Source organism: Oncorhynchus masou, chromosome 1, assembly GCF_036934945.1.
Source record: "Oncorhynchus masou masou isolate Uvic2021 chromosome 1, UVic_Omas_1.1, whole genome shotgun sequence".
Classification (NCBI taxonomy): domain Eukaryota; kingdom Metazoa; phylum Chordata; class Actinopteri; order Salmoniformes; family Salmonidae; genus Oncorhynchus; species Oncorhynchus masou.
The window spans coordinates 69,583,999-69,611,288 of NC_088212.1; the positions used below are offsets into that span (position 1 = coordinate 69,583,999).

The window sequence follows — 27,290 nt, forward strand, 5'->3', positions numbered from 1 at the left end:
TGCTGCAAGACAAACGCAGCGATCCATTGGAAATTAATGTACTTCTGGTGTACCAAAACGCAATATCACAATCAGTGTGTTCGAAGCATATTGTTTGAAAGCTGATCGTTTGCCAAGAACCAAACGGAAGCAATCAAGGAGAACGAAAATGGGCCTAACTGAATTTGTCCAATAGAAACGGTCGTTTGTATTTTCTGTTTGGAGAAAAACGGTTTGTTGCAAAACGTTTTGAAACATTATCTGCCTAATGATCACACCCCAAAGTAACGAATGCGAAAGTTTGAATGATTGCTTTTTTATTCTGACTGTACTGTGATTAGCTGGGTCGATCGTGAAAACTGGTGGCAGCATGAGGACAGAGGGATTAGATTAGTGTCTACAAACTATAGTGCTTGTTGTATTGGTTGCCTTTCAGGATTCTCTGATGGAAGCAAAGGCACTCCTAACCTCAGGGTCTCCTTTGTCATCCAAAGGCCCTAACACATGCCAGACCAGACTACTGATTAAATCAAATACATTTTATTGCAGTAATATTTGACAAATATAAACAAACAAAACAAAAGACGAAGCCATATTCAATCAAAAACACATTTACACCAGGTTACATGGTCTTGTACTGGCTGTGTTTGAATGAGTGTCTACAAATAATAAATTAACAGCTGTTAATAGATATTCAATCAAATATACAACATCAGCCCACATTATGATTTGAGCCAATCATTTTCCACAATAAGCTGGTCATTTTCTCTTCGGTTTGGGAATGAGGTAGTTACCACTTGTTGCCACAGGAATGAGGAGCTTCCGGGATTCCATTGGGAGATATTTCTCAATCAACACATTGACTGGCATGCTGTCAGTCACAAACCCCTGTCTGGAGAGAAAAACAGAGTTAGAGAAAGACGAATGCACGCACACACGACAAGGAGATTATAGTACATGCTGTACACTTAAACACCTGACGAACCACAGCTATAAACAAACCTCCGCATCAGCAGCTCTACATCCTCTACCTCAATGGTCTTCCTCTTGGCGTGAGCAGCAAACATCTCCAAGTCATCAGCTAGTCGGTCAAAGTAGAGCTCCATTCTGGCAAGTAAATGTTACACATGCATCCATCAATACATTATCATTAAGTAAGTCCTCTATTGTCACTAATACAAATAATTTAACATCAACGATAAAAGAACAGTTGTATTCTGATGTTTTCCTGTCTTTAAACAAATCGGTACATCACTAAATCACTTAATGTGCAGGTTAATGAACAAGCACTTTTCCCTAAGATGGACGTAGATTCTTACATCTCCTTTAGGACAGGGTAGACATCTGTAGACACCTTGGTCTTGGCAAAGTGTTTGAACACGCTCATGATGTAGCTCTTAGAGAGACCAGGATCCTTCTTGGCCGATCCAGTCCGCTTTCCCCTTACCGCAGCTGCAGCACCAGCCGAAACACTGAGGCCTCAAAAGACAACAGATTAGGTCACAAGCTTGCACACAAACTAGCACACAATACTACTACTAAAATGATTGCATGTGTTTGTGTGTGACTTGCCTTGGTTGAAGGTCTTTGAGAATAGTGGGTGTGGCCAGGGGGTCAATAGGCAGAGCATTCCTCTTCTCTCTGACAAACGCAGGTGTCTTCATGGACAGCTCTGTAGGAAAGAAGGGGTTAGTCATCACAACATATACGCATGCGCACAGACACCTGAATACAGATTTTGTGGATCCAACCTTCACTCTGGATACCATCCCCCTCTTCCACATCATCCCAGTCCTCCTCATGGTCAGCTGAGCTCTGGGCAGTGATGGGGTGCAGGGATGAAATGCTACTACGAGGGGCATTGTTCTCAGGTTCAAAGGTCATCTCTAAAGAAGGCATGGAGTTCTCCATCTCCTCATTTCCAAGGCTGGTGCCTGTTCTACTCAAACCTTCCAGCTCATCTTCCTGGGGCAACGGGGAGGGAGGGGCGCTGCCAAGGGTTACTGTGCGGGTGTGGGCGCTCTCACTAGCTCCCACCTCCGGCCCGCTGTGCCACTCACCAGCAGTGTCCCCCTCTGACCTTCTGCCTGCACACCCTACAAAACACACACAAAGACATCAATAAAACAGTCTCACAAATATTAAATTAAATACAATAGAAAATAGAATAGACCCACTAAGATTATTTTTCAAACTTAAAAAAGACTGAACAGTCTTGTTGACAAGCAGTATTTGAGCCAAGTGGAATACTGTCCACATCAGCCAATGTCACATATTTCATTATCACATCATGCTCTCATTACCAACCTGACTCACCAGTCTCTGTAGGATGGAGCTCTGCTCCCGTGCTCTTGTAGCCCCTCCCTCCTTCCATCACTCCAGCAACCTTGACACCACCCTCTGAGCAATAAGCTCTCCGACTGATGTGCATCACGTTGTGTACTAAACTCTGTGATGTCAAGCCTTTTTCCACTACCTGTCTCCCTTCATCTGCTACATCTTCTGTCTGAGTTTCAGTCATCTCCTCCTCCTCTCCTTCTGTCGGAGACTCGGCTACCTCTCCTTCTGTCGGAGACTCGGCTACCTCTCCTTCTGTCGGAGACTCGGCTACCTCTCCTTCTGTCGGAGACTCGGCTACCTCTCCTTCTGTCGGAGACTCGGCTACCTCTCCTTCTGTCGGAGATTTAGCCAGCTCCTCATCTTCTCCTGTCCGGGAGTCAGCTACCTCTTCGGTCTGTGATTTGGACTCCTCCTGTCTCACCAAGGCCTCTCTCTGCCCAGCATCAACAGCCAAATCCTCTCCATCTTTGTTGTCTATTTCCATCTTGTACTCCTTTTGTTCCCCTACCACCTCCATATCTTTCTCCTCCTCATCCTTCATTCCTCCCATTTCTCGCTGGATCTGTGTGCCTGTGATGGTGTCTTTGTCCTGGGTGGCGATAGTGAAGGTTGTTGCTGCGTCATCAGGCGGGGCGTAGAGCTCTGTTTTGCTGGTGATGATGTCATGGGTGATGTCAGGAGCGGTGAGGTCACTCAGTCCCAAGGTGAACCCCTCAGAACGAACGGTCTCACTGAGACCCTGCTGATCCTCCCTAACACTGAGCTCTGAAAAACAGGGAGAGGGAGGTGGGGGTGGAAAGAGAAAAAAAAAGAGGTGGAAGTACTAGGTTTAAGTTTGACTTTTCACACAAAATGTAGTCTTACATAAGAGTCTCAATCTCATATTGTTCCCGATAATTTAAGTGCATATCATACAATATAATACACCGAACAAAAGACAAGCAGAGATATAAGGGGGAAGAAATTATATAGGATACAGAGGAAAGGGCTTACCAGGGTCTCCACCCATTGCCGCCTTTCGATTCCGTAGGGCCTCGTCAAACTCCTCAAGGCAATTTTTTTTACGATTTGCTACCTTCCTTTGAAATCTCCTTTTCTCAGTCCGAATGTCCACAAAGGGTGTTTTCAGAGAGAAGGTGATAGAGCTAGAAAATATGAGAAAACAGCCTCATTTACATTTCTGACATTCACTACTGAAATTCAATGAGAGAGCAGAAGTTTTTCCAATTTGCAGCTCTTTACCTTTTAGAGGCAGAAGACAGGGATGAGAGGTATTTTTCTGTTGCACTGCCACCTTCTCCATCTGCAAACAAGGAATCCACAAACATAAAATTCTATCAGGAAGTGAATACATCCATCATCAGACTCCTAACCAACAGGCTCCGAGACAGCTTCTACCCCCAAGTCATAATACTGCTAAATATCCATAAGACAACTAAATAGTTAGTCCGTGTAACCATTAATTATCTGCATTGATCCTTTCTTCCACTGACTTTATGCACTCACAATACTATATACAGACACACATTCTCACATAAAACCCACACACATCATGTTACTCTTATTATGATGCCTAGTCACTTACCCTGCCTACGTGTACATACAGTATCTACTTCAAATACCTCATACCCCTGCACATTGATCTGGTACTGGTACTCCCTGTATATAGCTCCATTCTTGTGTATTTTATTCCTCGTGTTACTATTTGTATTATTATTTTCTAACTCTGCATCGTTGGGAAGGTCTCGTAAGCAAACATTTAATGGAAAAGTCTACACCCATTGTATTTGCCGAAAAATACAATTTAATTTAAACTTGAACCCATGAAAAGTAGGATTGTCAGTGGGTCAAAATGAGCGGAAGAGAAAATTTCTTCTCATATAGAGCAGATAACCAGTATGTTTAATCACACCCTGTAGCATGTTCAGAACATGCTCCAGTTATAGATGTCACACAAACTTAACCATGCGCACACACTGTACAGTGCTGACCATGACCTTCATGTTCAAGCTGCCTGTTGAATGCTGTTATGTTGAGACTCCGACGTGGTCGCTTCCTGCTTAGTCCCTTCACCGTATTTGACAGGTTTACTGTGGTGGTCATGTCAGGGAAATCCAAGTCAGACAGCCCTGTACTAGGAGGCACAAACAAAAACAAGGTGTGAACGCACAAACACATCACCACACCAATAATGCAGAGGGCTGTGTGTCCTGAGTGCACCTCTGAGGATATCATCCTTGTCTGTCAGCATACCTTGGGCGGTTGCTGTGATGACTGGAGTTTGTGGAGGGCAGCTCTGGCTTCTTCCTGACTGGCCGGTCCTGAACCAGAAGGGATGTCTCCGGCTCTAACCAATCAGAGAGGAGACAGAAGAGAAACAAAAACAAAGATCACTGAACAACTGGCCATAATGTGCCCATGATGAGCATATAATAAAACATACATCTTACCGCTAGTCAATAATTAAAACGCTGACCCACACACTCTCACTGTGATATGACAACACTCACCTGTCTGCAGGATCACCCTGAGTAGGTATCTAGGTGTGATGTCATCGTCATAGAGAAGTGAGGCTGTGGCTGGTGCAGGCGTGTTTATCTTCCCGATTCCCTCTGATACAGCCCACCTCTTACTGGGTGGCTCTGGCAGGGAAGACCTGGAAGTGCTCTGTATGAGAAAATACAAAAATGCTGATGAACTCAACACAAGCCTTGTTTAAAACAGTTCCTCTGCCCAACACAGACAAACGGACAGAAAGACAGATCTTCAAAGTAATGCCGGGCGGACACTACACAACTTTAAAATCCTAATCTCCCTGAGCCTCTCACATTAAATGACCGTCTTTCCTGTAGTTGTCTTACCAACATAGTGCTGCGCAAACAAACGAAGGGAGGTCACGCACGACAACATTCTTCGGTCTTGAGGATTCTCTATACCATGCAGTCTTGACAAAGATGTGATTTCATAGCTAGAACGAGCTGTGGCTCAAAGCAGCCTCAAACGTTATCAGTCAGACATTCATGCTTGTCATACAGAGTTGAAATATCTAGCCAATACATTTTTAATTGAAATACATTGTGTGTAAATAGCTTGTCAGAGCTGTAACGATTTGATACTTTGGCAAGTACAAACACATACTAGTAGTAATCATCGCTCCTGCTCGAGAGTACACATTATGGGTGATGTGATACAAAGTTATCATCTCACTGGCTATTGCTGATCACCGTTCTCAAATCTTGTCATTACACATGTCACACTACAACAGTATTGCAGATTTTGTGCAGATAAAATCAAACACCTTTAAAAATATTGGACGTCTGGGACTGCTCAAAGACAGGATCGGTAGCCCTCTGATTACATCTCTGACCCGCTCACATTAAACAAGCGTAGCTGATGGCCGCTCACCCAGAGTAGGCAAGGACATGGGGATTTTGTCTCCGATCTCAAAACCTTGTCTGGGACAGCTAAAATTGGGGCCAAAATCACAGTGTACACCCAGCTTAACCTGACCTCACGAAGCTTCTTTTTGATGCTCTGTTTGAGGGCCTCCTGTGGGGTAAGGGCCCCAACACCACTCCTCCTTAGTCTGATACTATGTCTGACTCTGGACCCAGGGGACTGGAACTGAGCCTGGGAGGCACTAGAGAGGACATAACACACATGGCTTATTCCCTTAAAATGTTAACATTTATCAGGAGATATCACAGTTGACAAGAGAAGGCCTGTCAACCTAACAGTAGACAATCGCTAGCCAAAGAAAGTTTAGTTGATCGATAGTAGGTACTATGGGTGACACTTTGACAGTGTTGATTTACCTGCGGGAAATTGGTGACCTGGAGGACTCCGTTTGAATTACATTTTGCAGGAGAATTCGAGCAGACAGGTCCTCATCTACAGAATCCATGGCATAACCTTCAGTCTGTCGAAACAGAAGAAGTCAACGTCTTATCGATATTCTGGAAATAATTGACATGCTGTCAGTTTCAATTAGTTATCTAGCTCACTACCGGCTTAGTACTTGCTAGCTAACGTTAATGCAAATAAACACATAACTTACTACTTCTGAAAGTAAGTAAGTGGGGCGACTAACGCGTTAAAGTTAACTACGCTAACGTAACCTAGCTAACTAGCTATCCAAACTAAGCTAAAGTTAAATTTATCATACTGACTGACACAATCAAGGAATTCTACCGAGTCGTGTTCACGATACGTTAGATTCGTGTCGCCTCTATGTGGAAAAACAACGTTTTATTGTGCTATTTTATGATAGTATCCTAGCAAGCTTAGGATGCTATAAAAAATTATATATACAATAAAAAAAACTTGCTAGTTAGTGTTTACCTTTAGCGGATGGCTCCCGTGTTTAAAATGTAAGTGAAAACTCGCGAGATGAGAATTTGGGGAAGCAGAAAAGCTATTCGGGATTCATTATGGGACTTGTAGTTTATTTAAGTTCTTAGTTCTGATACACGATTGCTTGGAAAACAGTAATAATGGATACAATAGTTAAACATCTATCAACATAATACACTTATGAGATATTATACACAAATACGTCTAAAAACTATATTAATTGTGCGCAACACTAAACAAAATGTCATATTTTTGGGGCTGCCTGCTTAGGACACAAAACAGGAAGTTGTAAGCATTGTGGGACGTGTAGTTCCGCTTCGAGGCCGATGGGCTTGATAATAACGCGAGGAAGAACGAAACAAAAATAAATTAGATAAAACTTCAATAGAATAACAAGTTTATCAGATTTTCATTGGAATAAATATGCCTGGATTCACCTGCTGTGTCCCTGGCTGCTACAACAACTCTCATCGGGACAGAGAGCTGCGGTTCTACACATTTCCAAAGGATACCACGCAAAGGGAAATTTGGCTCAAGAACATCTCCCGGGCCGGGGTGAGCGGCTGTTTTAGTACCTTCCAACCCACTACTGGACACCGCGTCTGTAGCGTACACTTTCCCGGTGGCAGAAAGACCTATACCGTTCGAGTACCGACGCTCTTCCCGCTGAGAGGAGTGAATGAACGCAAGAATCGAAGGGGCAGGAACAGGAAAGCGTCTGCGGCGGCTCCTGTTACAGCCTCCAGTCCAGGTAGTATTGTCATCACAAACGTTGTTTCGACAGCCCCAGGTGCCGCTGAGACCGCTCAGAGCGATGCAGTCACCGACACAGCTGCTACTGATGGCCCTATCGTGGTGCAGATCGGCCCAGACGGCGAATACCTCGAACCTGTAAATCCAGCCGCGCAGGGTGACGGGTCCTGTTTTACTGCAGTCGTCTCCAGCTCCACTGACCTGGCTGGGGGCGACGATCCCCCTGCAGACGCCGCTGCCCAGCAGCAGACTGTGCAGTACTACAGCGTTGTCAGCAACCCGCTGGACCACGCGTACTCGCTGACCACCGGGACCACCTCGGCCGAACTACTTCGGAAGCTGAACGAGCAGCGGGACATCATCGCACTCATGGAAGTGAAGATGAAGGAGATGAAGGCAACCATCCGCCAGCTGCGCGTAACCGAGGCCAAGCTACAGGAGGAGGTGCGAGAGCGGGACCGTTTGCTCTCGGCAGGAGCAGCGGTAAAGAAAATGTGACCATCATTCCCACCCAAAGGATGGATAGCTAAAGACCGTCGCGACCTAAGACTTTAACGTGAGATGAAGGGGGTCCGTGGAGAGCAGAGCAAACCCTCTTTTTTTACAAAAGCGATGACAATTTATTTTCAATAGAAGAGATTTGACTTTTTGGTCTACTCATGCTATTTTTGGCTAGCTAGTTGATAGTAATAATCCCATAGTTTCCTATAAAACATTGCCCAATTTAGTCCACCCGTGTGTTTGCTAAGTGCAAGCAGCCTTTTGGGGGAGTGTAAAAACATTGGCCAATGCATTCTTGTGGATTGCCTGGCTGCAACTCTGTAGCCTACGTTCGACAGAACAGGGGGTTGGGGGAATTATTAGGCCACTTTTTTCTGGTTGTTTTCTGTTTGTATGTCAGTGTCTGTAGTTGAATTCTCATTGCAGTATATTAAACACCAGCTTTTCAGCTCAGAGGCCATCCTCCAAAACAAGGTTGCTTTGTGACTCTAGCTGTGGGAAGATGTGTTGGGTATCATAAAAGTATGTGTGCTTATGAGGTGCCTATTTCCACAAGAGACCTGTCTTGATCCATGGCTCTCTGGTTGCAAGGCTTTTACACCACCTAAAGGTTCACTGACTGTGTGTCTCAACCTTCTTCCAAATAGTTTGATACAGTATCTATAGTTGCCACTCACGTATGGATATTATGTTAACCTCTGACTGTTGAACTTTGACCTGACAGCAATGACTGTTCTGAAACGTAAACCATAACCATTTGAAGTAAATTTAATTTTGAAATAATATATCCTGAGTTGTTTCTTTATCTGTTTAAATTGATGCATGAGTGTTATTCTTAGTGCAGTGATCAAATCATGCAGTTGATGTCTATCATTTCTATTCCCCTTTTCAATTGAAACAGACTTTTTCTTAGAGAAATTCACTTACCTTGAACATCAAAGGGATCTAGAATCATGACTTAATCTTATCTTGATTATAAGAAATGTGTTGGACGTTCCTAATATTTTTCATAGTCAACTTACACACAGCACTGGCACACACACGTACCCCCCCCCCCCCCCCAGACATGCCACTAGGGGTCACAGTCCCCAGGTCCAGAACAAATTCAAGTAAATGTACAGCATTATACAGATCCATGAGTGCATGGAACTCCCTTCCATCTTATATAGCGCAAGTGAACATCAAACCTGTTTTCAAAAAACAAATAAAGCAACACCTGATGGCACAATGCCTATCCCCCATGTGACCTACTTGTTGTGTGTTTGTTCTGACATTCATGTGTAACTGATAAAAACATTAACATGTAGTGTGTGTATGTATGTAACTGTAAATTGTAAAGTCTTTTGTCTGTAATGTATTTTTCGTTAAGCGTCGGACCCCAGTAAGACTTGCTGCCGCCATTGGCGTCTACTAATGGGGATCCTAATAAATTAAATGACTAGCTCACATTAAAGAATATCTGGTATGGGGAGTTCATTTTCAAAATTAAGTTTGAATCCTCTCACCAGACCTGCTGCACTATACAGACTGTAGATGGCACTACACTACAGCTTGGACATCAATGTCACTGGACTTTCCCTCCCCATTCTGTCTGTCAAGTGTGCATCCCTATAGATCACATTTTCTCTATCTTTCTCCCTTGGCGGATCATCGTCCACTATCTTACCTTCCTCTGTTATATGGGACGTTATGCATTCTTACCCCTGTCCTTAGCATCAGTAAACTGTAATTTATAAGAATCTTTTCTACTTTCTATTGTATTATTTTGTTGTAGATTCTATCTATTAGTTAGTGACTTGTCTTTAGCAAACAGTCATTAAAATCCATTTATCATAGTTAAATAAAGGTAAAAGCGAGATGTGATTAGCATTGCAATGTAGGGGGCGTGGCGACAGATTTTCATGCGAATATTCTAAGATACGCATAAAAACAAAACGCGCATTTTCCCACGATATGTGTTTCCATCAAATTAATTTGTCGCTGATAAAAGGCGGTGCGTGATGACGTAATACACGTAGAAATACCCTTTGTGGTATTCAAATAAAAAAGAGAAGTTAAGTAGGTTTCCACCGCATTTTCAACTCAAATGATGGTTTTATCACAAACTATGTCGCGTTATATAGTGAGTGTGCACACTCTTGGAACGTGCGCTTTAGCGGTGTTGGCTTGAGCTCACGTATAGCTTACATTATTATTATGGACGAAAGAGCGATATTATTTTTATTTGTCAAATGGCAGCCAAACATCGATGATCATGTCGCCATAACAAGACCCTCGATATTTATTGGAAAGGAGCAGCAAGCTCATCACCTTGCACTTTCACCACCCTGTGAAATTCATCATAATTGATTTCATCTGTAGTCTAATAAACTGCATGGTTTCCCAAATCGTAGTTGGAGGACGACACATGTCATCGCGTGACTCCCAAGTTTACTTCGATATGATGGTCATTGTTTCAATATTCGCGCATAAAAGCGTTTCCCATCGACATATCTCGCATAATTCATTTTACCGACACAAAAAGATCCCATTATGTCTAGCGTATTGAGTTTTGTCAACATTTGGAATGTTTTCATCTCGCTCGTCATGAAATGTTTTATCCTACATGTACTTTACTAGCATAAAAAGGTTTAATGGAAACCTCCATTTGTATGGATTAAAAAGCACTGGACAGTCAAAAACACTGAGGGATGTCAAATTATAACAGTGTAGATTAAGGAAAGGAGACGAGGAGGCCCAGTAAGAGTATTGATATGCACCCTCAGTCTTCTGACCACACCACTCTGAGGCTCCACTGCTGGTTAGCAAAGGGTTTGTCAGAGGGCTAACCCCTCACATGAAAGCTCAGAGCTGTTTCCCAGGGTAGGTAACCTGTATGTGTGTATGTTTATTAGACAGTGTGTAAATTGTGTCTGTGTGAATATTCTGTGTACATTGCATTGCTAGTTATTTTGGAATTTAAAAATCAATGATGTGTGTAAACTGGATGACTCACTATGCAGTTTGTGTATATATGTACATTTGTCATATGTTTCCCACCAAAAGAATGTACCTTTTCAGCTGACATGGGTACAGGAATTATATGTGTGACAGAGAGAGAGAGAGAGAGAGAGAGAGCGAGAGCGAGAGCGAGAGAGATGAATGGAGAGAGGGGGGTTCCTAATCCTAATCTGGATTTATTCTCTACCCCAGGTCCCAGTAGAGTTATGTAATGACTTAATCTAGGCCTGTCAATCAAATTTACACAACTCTCTCTCCCTTTCCCTATCCCCTCTTTCTCTCGCTCTCCCCCCACTCTCTCTCGCTTTCACCACACAGTATCTGCATAGAGTAGCCACTCATGTCTAATCATTTCACTGTCTCTTCCTTAGTGCCTTATATAATATGAATCAAATTCCCTAAAACAATGTGCATGACTCCGCTGCCTCTCCTATCATGGTACTTTCAAGAGGAAACCCTATGTCATTAAAGAGTATTACAAGATTAAAGTATAACACTGTGTTTTGACGTGAATGTCTGTGAATTATATATTTTTTTACGAAACAAACAATTCATGAAATCCTCTATCAAACAATCCCATGCCAAAGCTCTCAGTAGTCATCGCGTGACTTGTGTAAGTGACCACACTGCCATGCATCATTCCAAGTGGATTTGCCTCTATTTGTAAGGATTTACATTTGCTTTGTGGCACATTTCTTACTTTGGTTATGTTAAGCCTGTTTAACCTTGTTTGCCCATGTTGATTTTGTTAGCCTGTGTGTACTCTGGTGCTATATATTCTACTGTCCTTGCCTTTCATTGTTAACCATTGTTCTTCTCTATTCTCTGAACAACCATAGAGATAAAGCACATACACTTTATCTGACCATAGTGTCCCTACTTCTTAATCTACCTAATCCGACCCTCAAATCTATATGAAGATGCCATCCATTGAACTGTGGGAGATTAAACAGCAGTGTGACGATCGTGGCTCTCAGCTTCCTGCCATGCTGAGACCCTTATTCTGCAATCAGATAGTCAGGGATATTGCGTATAGGACCTAATCTCAATCCCTGCTTCCAGTTGTCATTCTGACTGTCATTCTGATGGACACACACACACACACACACACACACACACACAGGGGCATAGCAGGTATCTCCAGAGGCTGTCAGATTATTCAGAAGCTAATGGTTGTATTAAACCGCAGATTACTGTTGAGATATCGTTCCTCCCATGTGTGACTGTCTACAGATGTGAAACAGGACTTATCTACTAATGCACCCAGCGCCAGCCATCTGGGGGGCATGGAGGGTGGAGCCAGGGGGCATACAGTGGGAAGTGGGTTGTTAAAACTGTCTGTCTATAATCCAAAGGCTCAACCAGGTAGGGCTGTCATTAGATGGTGGGCAGAGGGAAACTCCATATATGATCTGTGTGTGGGTAACTAATGTTGCCTGAACCCTGCCCCCCCTTGTCCTCTGGGAGCGGAGTGTCCCAGAGGATCCTGTGATTCCGAGCTCGTCTCTCCCAGGTGGGCTGGTTTCTCTAATCCTCACTGGGATCTCATCCATCTGCCAGCTTCTTCCCAAAAATCGGATTATTTAACCCAGAACAGCCCACCTTACCGTCCTAGAAAACAAGACATAGTCCCACACAGGCAAAAACTATGAAAATACACTGTATACAGTATATGTGTGTGGGGGTGGATAGGACAGATTTACTGAGTAATCTCAATAAACCCAGAATAAATTCCATTCATTGAGAAATAGTAACTCCAAACATCTGGAATTTGTGGGTCTGTGTTAGGGAGTATTTCCCCTCTTTTGTAAGAAACTGTTCTGCAAACTAAACTCAACAAAAAAAGAAACCCCTTTTTCAGGACCCTGTCTTTCAAAGATAATTTGTAAAAATCCAAATAACTTCACAGATCTTCATTGTAAAGGGTTTAAACACTGTTTCCCATGCTTGTTCAATGAACCATAAACAATTAATGAACATGTACCTGTGGAACGGTCGTTAAGACACTAACAGCTTACAGACGGTAGGCAATTAATGTCACAGTTATGAAAACTTAGGACACTAAAGAGGCCTTTCTACTAGACTTCTAATTCCATTGTCACCCTCTCTAACTGGACTGTTGATTCGGTGATCTTACTAAGGAAATATACTGTCAGGACGGCTATCTGTTTATCCTGGACAGGGACACATTATTCCACTTCTGTTAGTCACGTCTGTGAAACTTGTTCAGTTTATGGCTCAGTTGTTGAATCTTATGTTCATACAAATATTTGCACATGTTAAGTTTGCTGAAAATAAACTCAGTTGACAGTGAGAGAACGTTTATTTTTTTGCTGAGTTTATATAAAGCCCATATTTCTCAGGAGCTCCACTTTCTCTTCTATCTCTCTACCAAACTATTGACACACTGTATTGTGAGTTTGTGCTATGTGCTATTTTACCTCCACTAAATGCCCTTAATACTGAGATTGGAAATGAGAATGCTTTAATCCAGTGTGCTATGATGTGACGTCCCTGGTCCGTTGCCCCCAAGCTTTCCACAGCTTGCCTTCCACCCCTCCCCTACACACACATCCCCTGGATGCAGCACGTTGGCCCTTTGCTCTGTTAATCCCGTGAACACTCACTACGATCTGCCTGTATGCTCTGCTCTACTCTTGAGCTCTGATGATCCAACAAATGAATGACAGGACACCTCACTCTGAGAAGACACCAAAATTCTGTCCGGGATTATAACACTGCTGTGAACGTCATCAGAACAGAGCCCATTAATTGTGTGCTGGGGCTCCACTGGACTCAGTTGGGCCAGTTGAGTATGAGGTCCCATGCCTGCACCGTGACTTTCCTCCTGCCTGTTGCTCTTTACCTCTGTAAGGATGCTTTCCCCTTATCTATTTATGTATTGTATGTCTGTGTGTCTCTGTGTGTGTTGTAGTGATATTACTTTAGTGTGGTGAGCGCAGTTTGATGCTTCAAAAGGCAGCTTTTACCTCACTCTGCTCTTACTAGTTTCCTGTATTTTTTCTGTTCAACTGTTGTTTGTTAAAATATTTGAAACTGAAGGGATGGCATAAGTAGCAGAGCAGGAGTGATGGTAAGTTGGTCAGGAGAGGAGAGCAACTGTATGGGTGAAAATGTATTTCTTTCTGAATCCATTCGGATATGAAGGAGAGAAATTTTACGAAGCACTTATCCTAATGAAATACATGCTGTTCTATCTTGTTCTGAACAGCGCAGTGTGTGTGTTTATGTGTGTGTGTGTGCTTCCCACTGTCGTCTCTCATGGAGTTGTGGGACAGCTGGAGAATACTATCCCACTGAGTGCTGAGGATAGGGGCGGTACCTCCTGTAGTCTATGGAGTTGACTAAAGGCTATAAGAATGTTACGTTGAGAGAGAGAGAGAGAGAGACATAATGCATGTTGTGCTAGGACACCAGAGCAAGAGATTCATTTGTTGAGTTTGTTGCATTCACCCCAACCTTCCCCCTGTGGTGATGCTCATCTTCATGTTCCTTCACCACCCTCCCTCAGGGCTAATATGCGTGTGTTTGTGATTATATGGTTGTTTGTTTGTTTACCAATGTGTGTGTATATGTAGTTTACACACACACACACACACACACACACACACACACACAGGGGCATAGCAGGTATCTCCAGAGGCGGACAGGCTGATGAATTACCTTACTCCGATGCTAAAACCCCAGACGTAAATAAACAAATTAAAAGTAATCTATTAATAGCAGTGGACAAAAGAGCTTATGTATCTACTGTAATTCACATTCATACTCTTCACTTCCTCAGATCTGGCTCCTGTGTGTTGGGCTGCTGCACTCCCTAGCTCCTGTGGCGTCATCTACAAGAGCTTTGCTCAGTGTCTCCTCACTCTGGGGGACAGTCTGGGTGACACACAGAAAGAGCAGAGCACACAGGACATTGACACAGTCTGCAGGTGAGTCTCTCTCTCCCACTCCAATTTGACACCTACTCAATCACTCCAGCTCTCTTTTTCTCCTTGCATATTCTCCCATCTCCTTACAAACATTTTCAGACCAAGTCACTCCTACAGAATCAGACTGTAACCCAACATGTGCTCCAACACTTGAAAACACACACACGTCCCACATCCCTCATTCACAACCTTCAGACTTCCTTGGAGTATTCCTTTCACATACTTAAAAAAAAACACTCCCTCATGTTGTCATATTTGCCCCCTTACAGATCATGGGATGCATTCCATGTGTGTGCGAATGCGGCACTTGCCGGTTGTCCTGGAGACGCAGCGGCTGTGTGGGAGTCTCTGAGGCAAGAGTCTAGGAAGACACAGTTTTCTGGAAACCTCTATGACATGTGTGCCAGCCGCACCATACTGGCACCCAATACAGTGCCCGTGCCACCCTCCCTGAGCCCACCAACATCAGACCAGACCAATCAAGAAACTCTAAAAGGGTACACGCATCACCTTGGACCCGCCTACACCACGCTTCTGCTCTCAGCATGCATCTCTCTACTGCTCCTTCTCAGGATGTAGCCCGAGCCTCCCTCAGACTGCTATAGGTTCTCTGTGAGCCTTGTGTTTTACTGGACTGAGCATAAAATTAACCAACACACACCTGGGAAAACCCCTCACTCCAAAACACACGCAAGCACACATCCTCACGCCAAAATGCATACCTCCTCCAACATGCATACACACACAGGCATGTACATGTACACACAAAAAAACACTCACGCGTTATGGACTTCATTCATGGCACATAGCTCATGTAAGAAAGAAAGACAGGAACAAAAAATAGAAAGAACAAATCTAAGACCTTTTATAACATCTTGAGTTGTTTGGATTCAGAATCTGAGTTGTTGACCAATAGTATTAATGTAAAATTAGATATCAGACCTACAGAACCCCTACACCTGTATACACTTTCGTGTTTTTATATGAGCTATACCTGTCAAATGTATTTTACTCAGCCACCACCTGACTAAATCCCTATATTCCCCAATCATTGATTCTTGCATTGCCTGTGTGGGCACTGGGCATGGAATAGCCACCACAAACAGTGTGCCTGTGGACTTATTATGTAACGATTCATCATAATGTAAAAATGATATCAGAAGCTGCACTTCCCTTAGATACATGTTTGTTTTCATAGTTTCATGTCAGATTTCTCAGAGCAGTTGCTTTAAGGGATGCATGCATTGTTTCATTCAATTGTAAGACGTAAATTCAAACAGACACACAGCTGATTAATCCAGACAGTTAGATTTGATAATTCATGCATTCATTTGGAATAAAATATATTTACAAGGATATGTATGGTGTAGTATGCAATGTGTGTGTGTGTGTGTGTGTATCTTGTGCGTGTGTTTGTAATCTTTGCTCTTAAATCCTTTCATAACAGAAGGTCATGAGCAGATCAATCTAATCTGTCTTTGTTCCTGCCCAGCATCCCTCGATGCACCCTGACAGCCCAGGACACACTGCACATCCTAGCCATATGTCAGAGTAGGGGAGGGAGGAGGGGGAGAGGGAGGAGGAAACATGAAGAGATGGTGAATTATGATGTGAACATGGTCATGAACAGAAACAAAGATTTAGAGAACAGTAGACAATGCCATTTGTGCATGCGTGTGGCTATGACAAGAGAGATGAGGAGACAGGTGGATATATTTTTTGTTAATCCTCTTTTTGGTACCTTTATTTAAAGACCAAATCTACTAAAATCTATTCTCTAGTCTCCCTGTGACCAGTATTTGACCTGGGCACCGGGCCATGTTTTCTTTCAGGGAGCCCTGAAATCTCACCCTCAGTCCCAGGTAGATTAAATGATACAGTCCATGTGTTTTTGCATTAGCAGGTCTGTAATAATACTACTGCTAAAACACGCAAAGACTTTGACAAAATAACTACTCTTTAAGTTCACATTTATGCGTGATCATCATCATCATTACTCTATTTTCTAAACTTGTTTTTTATGTTTTATTTTCTGTAATTGGGGTGGCAGGGTAGCCTCGTGGTTAGAGTGTTGGACTAGTAACCAGAAGGTTGCAAGTTCAAACCCCCAACCTGACAAGGTACAAATCTGTCATTCTCCCCCTTGTTCTACCCACAGTTCCTAGGCTGTCATTGAAAATAAGAATTTGTTCTTAACTGACTTGCCTATTTAAATAAAGGTTAAAAAAATGATGAGCCAGTGTGTATTGCATATTTGGTACTTAAGTGCCACCTAGTGGTATATTTAAAGTATTTGTGTAACAAGCACTGAGACAAATTCCCCATACTGTACTATAACGTTTTATTTTATGAGCCCTGGCTATAATCTGCCTGGGATTATTTTGGAATGGATTTGAATGCAGTTCATGAACACTTAATTCAGAACACTGAGCCTGAGAATACAGAATATATTGTATAACCAGTAATAGGACAGCTAAAAAAAAATAAAAAAATAGGACAGCTACGAAAAACTAACAAAAAAAACATTGTTTTGAGCGGAAAATGTGTTGGGTGTAAACCCATGGCTGCGAAATAGCTCCACAGCAGCTCTCTGTGCTTACATTGTACCCGTCTTCAGCAAAACAAGGCTTTCCCATATTGAACACCTAAACCTAGTGTTGTTAATGCTATCAAAGCCTTCTGCAGGGTTAGTCCAGCTCCTCAATGAGACAACCTGGTTTGCTGGCTTCAGGGCTCTGCCTCTGTCTGGGTTCTCCCTGAGGTTCTGATATCACCAGTTCTGGGGCATCCCCCGCCTCTGGGTCCAATGCTACTAGGTGATTGGTGGGCGATTTGTTTGACATTTTGTTACAGACCCTGAACAGTGAAGATGAGCATGGACCTGAGGTAGATGTGGTCTCTGTGGTCCACACTGTCCCACTCTGATGTATGATTGGATCTACATCGTTGTTGTCTCCTGAAACAACCTCTATCATTGGCCGGAATACTTGTTGGAAACACAGGTGGTCAATTCAGACATAACACAGCTTACCCAAATTAAATACACTCTCTGCTGATATAAATGCTGTGTTGACCTAATGAAATATTAGCATGCGAGTAATTTAGAGACAAATTGTGTGAATTTGGAATATGCCTGCTGACTATTGTACAATAAATGCTAAAGGTATCCTATTCTTTATTTTGGGTAATAAAAGTTACAGCCTAGTGTATGGTATGTAATGTACCTGAGAGGAGAAGATCCAGGTGCTGTCTGGATCTTCAACATCCACATCCTCCAGGTCAGGGAGATCCTGTAGAGTCAGGTGACCATTAGTCAGGGGACAAGGCTTTGGTGCTCTAAATGAAGGTTAGAGTCAACAGCTAAATGATAAAGAGTCTGAGGCAGTCTGTGCTTTTGGATAAGACACTGATGGAGAGGGACTAGATAACAAAACATTATTACAGTGTGATAATCACTCTATTATAGTGACTGGTAATGCTTGGCTGTGGTGGTCAGTCTGACTCACGTCAATACGAAGTGGTGGGCGTGGCCCCAGGTGGATGGTCTCCAGGTCCTCTGTCTCCTCTAGCTCAGTCACCATTGGTCCAGGACCGTGCTCTACAATTCTCCCAGCTGTCTGAGACTGTGGCTAGCCACATACTGACTGCTCTCTCTCTAACTTCTCTCTTTTTGGCTGCCTTCTTTGTAGTTGTTCTCTCCTTGACTGGTTTAACTTAACAGTTCTTCCTTTAAGCTTTCTTCTGTTGCTTGCTCTCCATCTGGCTGATCTCCCTCTTGGTGCTTTCTCTCTAGCTGATCTCCCTCTTGGTGCTCTCTCTCTAGATGATCTCCCTCTTGGTGCTCTCTCTAGATGATCTCCCTCTTGGTGCTCTCTCTCTAGCCGATCTCCCTCTTGGTCCTCTCTCTCTAGCCGATCTCCCTCTTGGTGCTCTCTCTCTAGCCGATCTCCCTCCGGATCCTCTCTTTCTGGTTGTTCTCTGTCTAGCTGCTTCTTCAGTGGCTGTTCATTCCCTAGCTCTTCCTTTTCTGTCTGTTCTCTCTGTGTCTGTAGGAACTCTTCATGGGCCTCCAGACTGTCCTCCACAAACGCCTGGATCCTCTCCTCCCAGCCTGGGCTCTGATTCTGCCTCTGGTTCTTTTTACTGGGGCTCTCAAATTCTGGAGTTGTAGTGGTCTCATACTCCCCTAGAAAAGGTCAACACACCCCTATCAAACTTCTCTACGTCATATGTGTGTAAGGAGGTTCCAAGTGTGTGTGTGTGTGTGTGGATATGAGTGCGTGTGTGCGTACCTCTCTCTTGCAGCTCTCTGAGTCGCAGTTTCTCCATGGCTTGGTCTCTGATGGTTGACATGGTGTCCAGACTGTCCTGGATCTTCCTTCTCTCTTGTGTTTGCCATGATTCCCTCTCCCTGCGCTCCCCCTCCGGACCCGCTGTACCCCACGCCACCGCACACGCCCTTCATACTGCAACCACATGACAATCATACAGCATCCAAGAACCAACATCACAGACCACACAATGACTCAAGCATAAGTATGACATGTACGGGCAAGCAGAGACAAATTGGTAATGCACCTGTCCTTTGGGAACACAGGTCGGTCATCCAGGTATGTGAGCTGTTTGAGATGTATGATCATAGTCTTCCTGTAGTATGGGATTTTCTTTATCACTTCATTTCCCATCAGGTTCAGCACACGCTGAGGAGGAGGGAACAACAAGGGTGTATTCACACACACACACACACACACACACAGGTATATTATCAGCATGAAGCAAGAGTATTTGCATTTTATAGTCAGTGTGTCATGCGCATGGGCATACTAATGAATAAAGATGCTATGATCTCTATTGCATACAGTACTGTTAATCTGTGCGACCCTGTTGTGAGCATGTCTTCTCACCAGTCCAGGCATTCTCTCCAGCACAGTGAGGATGTCTGGGTCATCCAGCAGGTTGTGGGACAGGCACTGACTCAGATGCTCCACGTCTCCCACTGTCTGCAGCTTATTATGGGCTATCTGCAAGGTGCCCAGATCAGGCAGGCAGGCTGGGAAAATACTCACAAATCAAATAGATGGAGTCACACACACACAGATAGGTGCGGTACGTAGAGTGAGGACAGACTCACCAATGTTTTTGATGGTGCGTATGTAGTTGTTGCAGACATTGAGGGTGCAGAGCTTGCTGAGTGGTTCTACTGAGTGTACTCCTCCAGATTCTCTTTGGTGGAGAGGCCTAAGAGGGGAAAACATAAAATAAATAACATAAGAATACTAAAAGAACTAACAGTGCAGTTGTATTCCACCTACAATTCTATATAGACCACACAAAGCTTATGATTTTAATTTCTATAAATTATTCATGCAACAATATATCTAACCCTCCATAAACAACAACAATTTCAGACACACCTTTGAAGTGCAAATACAGTGGGTTATTCAATCGAGGTGTCATGTAGAGTTTATTTTGCTTGCAGTGGTCCTTCAGAAATGTCTTTGTCATTCTGAGGAACATAAAGCGTCACTAGTTAGAATGCTAGACAGAATGAACAATAATGTTAGAAGACTACTGACAGCCAATTCCTAGCTTTTAAGATTACCTTGGACCCGAGTCATTTTCCTCTTGTTGTTGGGCTTTTATGAGTTTGTCGACTTCTGTATGTGAGGACACACAAGTGAGATAGGAGGATAACTTTAGACATGGCTAAACTCATGCGATTATTTAACATGTTGCCATGTGCTGACTATTATGCTAAATTATAGTGAACTGTCTAACCTAGTTTACTGGAAGTTGCAGAAATATTGCTGAACGCGATGTCAACATCTCCAGCTTGCAGGGTCATACTGGACTCCTCACCACATTCTTCTTCCACCTCACCGGATTCGAGGGGTTCAGGATGCATCGGCGATAGTTTTAACTTCTATATACACTATTTACTTGTTTAGTTAACAGTTTCTGTTAAAGTATTAGCCAGTTGTAATAACTTGTCATAAACTCCCTGTCAGCTTTTTTCAGGTAACGCTTTGTGGTTCCATAGCAACGGTGAGGCATCAAACGACAACCGCCATTCTCTCAAGATTGGTTGTGCAAGCCAGAGTCATATTTAATTTAAACTTTATTTTATCAGGGAATCATACTGAGACCAATGTCTATTTTACAGATGAGCCTTGAATTATATAAATTAAAAGGAAATACATTATTTTTAAAAACTAAGAAATTCGTCAGTATTAATGTGCGGATTCGGTGACGCTAAACCGCGTGGCACCGTGGTATGGCCCGTTACGTCATCGGACGAAATCGGGGAGGAGCACGCTTCTCAAATCGAACAGTAATCTGTGCCGCTCGGTCATTTTGTCAACCCATGCAGCATGGTGCATCGTCTAGAAACATACAACATATCTTTTTCATCAAATAAATGTTCGAATTTTCTAACTATTTTTTATTGGGAAGGCAGATAAACCGTTATAATAAAAAGCAATCCATTTAGCATGGGAAAACACAGAATACTAGTAATTATTACACGTGCTTAAAACCTTTTGTGAAGAGGTAGCAGTATTTTCATTTTTGAAAAAATAACGTTCTATTTTGTCAGGACAAGATGCTAGAATATGCATATAATTGACAGTTGAAGATAGAAAACACTCTGAAGTTTCCAAAACTGTAAAAATATTGTCTGTGAGTATAACAGAACTGATGTTTCAGGCGAAAGCCTGAGAAAAATCCAATCCGGTAGTGCCCCATGTTTTGAAAGCGCTGCGTTCCAATGCGTCCCTATTGAGCAGTGAATGAGCTATCAACCAGATTACTTTTTCTCCGTATTCCCCAAGGTGTCTACAGCATTGTGACGTAGTTTTACGCATTTATGTTGAAGAATACCCGTAAGTGGCTGTAAAGCATATTTTGAAAATCTGAGATAACAGGGTGATTAACAAAAGTCTAAGCTGTGTAATCAATGTAGCCTATTCTGAATAATACATGTATTGTCGACCACAAAAAGGCAGAGATCCTATACATCTATGTTTATTTCTAGTTACGTATATCTATGCACTTATTTGAACTAACTCTTACAGTAGGCCTATGTGTAACAGTATAACTTTAGTCCATTCCTCGCCCCTACCCGGGCTCGAACCAGGGACCCTCTGCACACAGACAGTCACCCTCGTAGCATCGTCACCCATCGCTCCACAAAAAAACACGGCCCTTGCAGAGCAAGGGGAACAACTACTTCAAGGTCTCAAAGCGAGTGACGTCACCGATTGAAACGCTATTAGTCCATTCCTCGCCCCTACCCGGGCTCGAACCAGGGACCCTCTGCACACAGACAGTCACCCTCGTAGCATCGTCACCCATCGCTCCACAAAAAAACACGGCCCTTGCAGAGCAAGGGGAACAACTACTTCAAGGTCTCAAAGCGAGTGACGTCACCGATTGAAACGCTATTAGCACGCACCCCACTAACGAGCTAGCCATTTCACATCGGTTACATATACAAGGATACGATGGTTGCATCATCCATTGTTGGACTTCTGAATTAATGAAATGTACCCATTGATTATTTTTAAATTTAATTTATTTTTATTTCACCTTTATTTAACCAGGTAGGTCAGTTGAGAACAAGTTCTCATTTACAACTGCGGCCTGGCCAAGATAAAGCAAAGCAGTGCGACAAAAACAACACAGTTACACAAACAAACGTACAGTCAATAACACAATAGAAAAATCTATGTACTGTGTGTGCAAATGTAGAAGAGTAGGGAGGTAAGGCAATAAATAGGCCATGGAGGCAAAATAATTACAATTTAGCATTAACACTGGAGTGATAGATGTGCCGATGCTGATGTGCCGATGCTGATGTGCAAGTAGAAATACTGGGGTGCAAAAGAGCAAGAGGATAAATAAAAATATGGGGATGAGGTAGTTGGGTGTGTTATTTACAGATTGTCTGTGTACAGGTACAGTAAGCTGCTCTTACAGCTGATGCTTAAAGTTAGAGAGGGAGATAAGACCCCAGCTTCAGTGATTTCTGAAATTCGTTCCAGTCATTGGCAGCAGAGAACTGGAAGGAAAGGCAGCTAAAGGAAGTGTTGGCTTTGTGGGGTATACCTGCTGGAGCGAGTGCTACAGGTGGGTGCTGCTATGGTGACCAGTGAGCTGAGATAAGGCGGGGCTTTACCTAGCATAGACTTATAGATGACCTGGAGCCAGTGGGTTTGGCGCCAAACATGTAGTGATGGCCATCCAACGAGAGCATAAAGGTCACAGTGTTGGGTAGTATATGGGGTGTTGCTGACAAAACGAATGGCACTGTGATAGCAAATTGGATGGAGTCAGAGTAGAGTGTTGGAGGCTATTTTGTAAATGACAGCGCCAAAGTCAAGGATCAGTAGGATAGTCAGTTTTACGAGGATATGTTTAGCAGCCTGAGTGAAGGAGGCTTTGTTGCGAAATAGAAAGCCGATTCTAGATTTAATTTTGGATTGGAGATGCTTAATGTGAGTCTGGAAGGAGGGTTTACAGTCTAACCAGACACCAGGTATTTGTAGTTGATCTTCATATTCTAAGTCAGAACCATCGAGAGTAGTGATGCTAGTCGGGCGGGAGGGTGCGGGCAGCAATCGGTTGAAGAGCATGACTTAGGAATGCTGCATGAGTTTAGTTAAACTGTCATACTCCATCAAAACCCAAAATGCAAGCTTGTTTCAATCCAATGTTTGTAAACAAAGTAAATGTAAACAAACACTATATAGCCTATAAACATGTTTAGAACTATAATGTTGACATCATGGATGCTCAGTCCTTGATTCCATAGCTCTGTCTATGAATGTGACAGTGGTTACATTTCTCCAGCCCTATCCCACAGCTTTTTACTGAAATAGGGGTGGGGATGTCAGTTTGTTATTGTTTGAACTGCTGATTTACACTTTAAGGGTTCAATATGCAGAAATCACTCTGCCATTTGCTTGTTGCTAAAATTCTAATAGTTTGCTAAATTTAGGACAAGCTGTATAGTGTAAAGAATCATTGTACTGTCTAAACTGACGTGGTCTTCCTGTCTGGGTTGGCGCCCCCCCTGGGGTTGTGCCGTGGGGGAGATCTTTGTGGGCTATACTCGGCCTTGTCTCAGGATGGTAAGTTGGTGGTTGAAGATATCCCTCTAGTGGTGTGGGGGCTGTGCTTTGGCAAAGTGGGTGGGGTTATCTCCTGCCTGTTTGGCCCTGTCTGGAGGTATCATCGGATGGGGCCACAGTGTCTCCTGACCCCTCCTGTCTCAGACTCGAGTATTTATGCTGCAGTAGTTTATGTGTCGGGGGCTAGGGTCAGTCTGTTATATCTGGAGTATTTCTCCTGTCTTATCCGGTGTCCTGTGTGAATTTAATTATGCCCTCTCCAATTCTCTCTTAGGACCTGAGCCCTAGGACCATGCCTCAGGACTATCTGGCATGATGACTCCTTGTTGTCCCCAGTCCACCTGGCCAAGCTGCTGCTCCAGTTTCAACTGTTCTGCCTGCGGCTATGGAACCCTGACCTGTTCACTGTGATTGCTATTATTTGACCATGCTGGTAATTTCTGAACATTTGAACATCTTGGCCATGTTCTGTTATAATCTCCACCCGGCACAGCCAGAAGAGGACTGGCTACCCCTCATAGCCTTGTTCCTCTCTAGGTTTTGGCCTTTCTAGTTAGTCTTTCCTAGCCACTGTGCTTCTACACCTGCATTGCTTGCTGTTTTGTGTTTTAGGCTGGGTTTCTGTACAGCACTTTGATATATCAGCTGATGTAAGAAGGGCTACATAAATAAATGTGATTTGATTTAAACTACATTTATTGTAGGCTAAGATAGAGTCAGCAGGAACACACAACATTTGTAACAGAATCAACTCTTTTTTTTTTTTTACAACTGACGTCATAAGCTACATAGTGAGAATTGTGTTAACCTTTTCAATTGAGAGGTCTATTTGAAAAGCTTGGCTTTCTATGAAGACACCTATATCAAGGCTTCCACACCAGTGCAGTGACATGAGCAAGACAGAAGGGGGCAACACAAGCATGTGGGCACGAAGCTTCCCGCAAATGGAGCTTGTCGCAGTGTCCGGTTCCTTTTATTTCCAGCACATGTTACCAGAGGTAAATCAAATGCATTGCTATGAAACATAAAATATCCGCCTAGGCCTACACAATTGCACCACATTGTATTATTCTCATCTGATATGAGTTGCAGTAAACATGGGAAAGTCAGTGACTTAGCCAATAGTTAAATATTTACCAAATAAAGAAAAAATAATGGACACAATAAAAGTACATAACAATAACGAGGCTATATACAGGGGTACCGGTACCGAGTCAATGTGTGGGGGTACAGGTTAGTCGAGGTAATTTCTACATGTAGGTAGTCCGGGTGGCCAATTGATTAATTGTTCAGCAGTCTTACAGTCCATAACTTGGGTGACTGGGGTCTTTGACAATTTTTTGGGCCTTCCTCTGACATCACCTAGTATATAGGTCCTGGATGGGAGGAAGCTTGGGCCCAGTGATATATTGGGCCATACACACTACTAGAGGTCGACCGATTAATTGGAATGGCCGATTAATTTGAGTCGATTTTAAGTTTTCACATCCATAACCATGAATCATGACCAGCCTTTCAAAGCACTTCATGGCTACCGAGTGCTACGTGGCGGTAGTCATCTAGGGAGATTACATCCGGGGCAGGTCTTGTTTTGAACCAGTACTCCTGTAGTTAAGCTATATGGCACTACTTCCAGGGACACTACTACCTCCAAAGATGGCATTAGCCAACTGTTAATCACAGGTTTTTTGTGTACCCAAAGTGAGGAGCAAGGAAGGGTTTATAATGAAGTGTTCCATCTCAGGGAGGGGTATGAGCCCAAAGTGTCACATGATGACAAGGCTGTGAACCTTACACAGAACATTAATAAGGAGGTAAGTACTTACAAAGCTTCTTCTCTGGGCCATAATCTTTCTGAAGATGTCCCTTCATTTTTACCAGTCCACTTAGAACTCTTACTGACTGTTATTGATGTCCATGATTGATTAAGCATTTTGTCCTGTTGTACCAGGAAAGGGGTAGGCGGGTGCCTGTCCTCTCATCGTCTATGTACGGCTGGCATGTAGACAATCCCCTGGAGGCTCCCGACAAGAAGAACACACGCGTGCAGATGGTGAACAAGGGGTTCTCCGATCCCGAGGGACCTGTCTCCCATTGGAGATAGAAATGGAAGAGTTGAATGAAAAATTCAAACCTTAATAAAAGATGCAAAGTGAAACTTTATGCACTGTAGGATATATATGCCAAACACACACACTCATATACATTTGCATCCGGAAAGAGAGGATCTGGACAGAGATCAGCTAGAGAGCTAGCAACAAGAGGGTGAGAGGTCAGCCAGAGGGAGAACAAGCACAGCAGCAGAATAAAGTAATGATACTGCGAAATAATGGCATTTAAGCCCTTCTCCTACTTAACCAGAGTCAGATGAACTCATAGATACAAAACTTATGTCTCTGCATGCAGTATGAAGATGCAGCAGGTAGTTTCGCAAGTCAATGCTAACTAGTGTTAGCACAATGACTGGAAGTCTACATGTATGGTATCATTGCGAAAGAAATCAACTACAAAAAAGGAAGTAGTTAGAGAGTGGTCAGTACGTGGCCAACCAAAATCTGACAGCTGAGGTGATCATAGATCAGGGTTGGAGAGTAACTGATTACATGTAATCAGTTACATGTAATGTGATTTTTTTAAACTGCTAATGTACTCATTTACATTATCAGCAAAAAGATTGTGCTTTTGGATAAGACGCCGATGGAGAGGGACAGAGTGCCCCAGACTCATAATTTTGATCTGGATTCTAACCTTAAATTTAGAGCACTAAAGCCTTGTCCCTTGACTAAAGGTCACTTGACTCTCCACATGATCTCCCTGACTTGGAAGATGTAGATGTTGAAGCTCCAGACAGCACCTGCATCTTCTCCTATCAGGTACATTGGATACCACACACAATGAAAGAGGAGAACCTGAGAGAATGTATTCTCTATTGTCCGACAGCCCTATGCTGCATGTTATTTGTGAGCTGCACCTGAGAGTTGACACTGACCTGCTCTTGATCCTAAAGTTTACATTACAAACAAGAAGGGTATTCCATCTGTCAAAACGTACAACTTGTAATTGTAAATCACAAGCTTTTACCTGCTAATCATACAATTCCATTTTATTTTTGTAAGGATGGAAACAGGATACTAGATCATCCAAATAAGCCACATTAAACCATATAGTTGTCAGGTGCGCTGTCAGCATGCGTCACGCGGCCCGTTATCCTATGTGCTCCTGTGATGTTTGCGGTTGGCACCAGGCATTCTAACGCCGAATTCCTTTGAGCATATTCTAC

General features: G+C 43.1%; 4 protein-coding genes across 13 annotated transcripts; 2 read left to right on the forward strand and 2 right to left on the reverse strand.

Moving 5' to 3' along the window:
• Window positions 1-503: 503 nt before the first annotated feature.
• Window positions 504-7,337, reverse strand: LOC135549644 (centromere protein T-like). Of its 10 annotated transcripts, none has more exons than XM_064979835.1 (14): window positions 7,248-7,337; window positions 6,135-6,238; window positions 5,830-5,959; window positions 4,830-4,986; window positions 4,573-4,666; window positions 4,284-4,453; window positions 3,562-3,622; window positions 3,313-3,464; window positions 2,287-3,084; window positions 1,731-2,075; window positions 1,552-1,651; window positions 1,299-1,451; window positions 982-1,086; window positions 504-871 (listed from the first exon to the last, which is right to left on the reverse strand). In XM_064979835.1, the coding sequence occupies exons 2-14, from the start codon at window positions 6,221-6,223 to the stop codon at window positions 739-741; spliced, it is 2,487 nt and encodes an 828-aa protein (XP_064835907.1). In that variant the 5' UTR covers window positions 6,224-6,238; window positions 7,248-7,337; the 3' UTR covers window positions 504-738. The 10 variants fall into 10 exon arrangements, 9 of the variants coding, with proteins under 9 accessions (XP_064835907.1, XP_064835900.1, XP_064835932.1 ...); XM_064979828.1 differs by lacking the exon at window positions 7,248-7,337 and adding an exon at window positions 7,110-7,198; XM_064979860.1 differs by lacking the exon at window positions 7,248-7,337 and adding an exon at window positions 6,661-6,765 and having other exon boundaries at window positions 4,317-4,453.
• Window positions 6,982-9,665, forward strand: LOC135549684 (THAP domain-containing protein 11-like). Its single transcript, XM_064979887.1, has one exon. The coding sequence runs from the start codon at window positions 7,096-7,098 to the stop codon at window positions 7,921-7,923; it is 828 nt and encodes a 275-aa protein (XP_064835959.1). The 5' UTR covers window positions 6,982-7,095; the 3' UTR covers window positions 7,924-9,665.
• Window positions 9,666-13,609: 3,944 nt separating this feature from the next.
• LOC135542395 (neuritin-like protein) lies at window positions 13,610-15,458 on the forward strand. Its single transcript, XM_064969348.1, has 3 exons — window positions 13,610-13,796; window positions 14,732-14,879; window positions 15,149-15,458. The coding sequence occupies exons 1-3, from the start codon at window positions 13,610-13,612 to the stop codon at window positions 15,456-15,458; spliced, it is 645 nt and encodes a 214-aa protein (XP_064825420.1).
• Window positions 15,459-18,557: 3,099 nt separating this feature from the next.
• On the reverse strand, window positions 18,558-20,710 carry LOC135558909 (dynein axonemal assembly factor 1-like). Its single transcript, XM_064993160.1, has 7 exons — window positions 20,482-20,710; window positions 20,294-20,385; window positions 20,011-20,117; window positions 19,784-19,929; window positions 19,458-19,579; window positions 19,172-19,345; window positions 18,558-19,065 (listed from the first exon to the last, which is right to left on the reverse strand). The coding sequence occupies exons 4-7, from the start codon at window positions 19,793-19,795 to the stop codon at window positions 19,056-19,058; spliced, it is 318 nt and encodes a 105-aa protein (XP_064849232.1). The 5' UTR covers window positions 19,796-19,929; window positions 20,011-20,117; window positions 20,294-20,385; window positions 20,482-20,710; the 3' UTR covers window positions 18,558-19,055.
• Window positions 20,711-27,290: the final 6,580 nt, after the last annotated feature.

What these genes read in the sequence shown, in the direction of transcription:
- LOC135549644 (XM_064979835.1), bottom strand. Translation starts at nt 6,223, where the DNA reads ATGGATTCTGTAGATGAGGACCTGTCTGCTCGAATTCTCCTGCAAAAT. An exon ending in CATCACAGCAACCGCCCAAG is followed by an intron (nt 4,454 to 4,572) that starts GTATGCTGACAG and finishes TGTGCCTCCTAG; the next exon opens with TACAGGGCTGTCTGACTTGG. An exon ending in CTCAAAGACCTTCAACCAAG is followed by an intron (nt 1,452 to 1,551) that starts GCAAGTCACACA and finishes TTGAGGCCTCAG; the next exon opens with TGTTTCGGCTGGTGCTGCAG.
- LOC135549684 (XM_064979887.1), top strand. Translation starts at nt 7,096, where the DNA reads ATGCCTGGATTCACCTGCTGTGTCCCTGGCTGCTACAACAACTCTCAT.
- LOC135542395 (XM_064969348.1), top strand. Translation starts at nt 13,610, where the DNA reads ATGACAGGACACCTCACTCTGAGAAGACACCAAAATTCTGTCCGGGAT. An exon ending in GCCTGTTGCTCTTTACCTCT is followed by an intron (nt 13,797 to 14,731) that starts GTAAGGATGCTT and finishes TCACTTCCTCAG; the next exon opens with ATCTGGCTCCTGTGTGTTGG. An exon ending in GACATTGACACAGTCTGCAG is followed by an intron (nt 14,880 to 15,148) that starts GTGAGTCTCTCT and finishes GCCCCCTTACAG; the next exon opens with ATCATGGGATGCATTCCATG.
- LOC135558909 (XM_064993160.1), bottom strand. An exon ending in CCTGTGTTCCCAAAGGACAG is followed by an intron (nt 19,346 to 19,457) that starts GTGCATTACCAA and finishes ATGTGGTTGCAG; the next exon opens with TATGAAGGGCGTGTGCGGTG.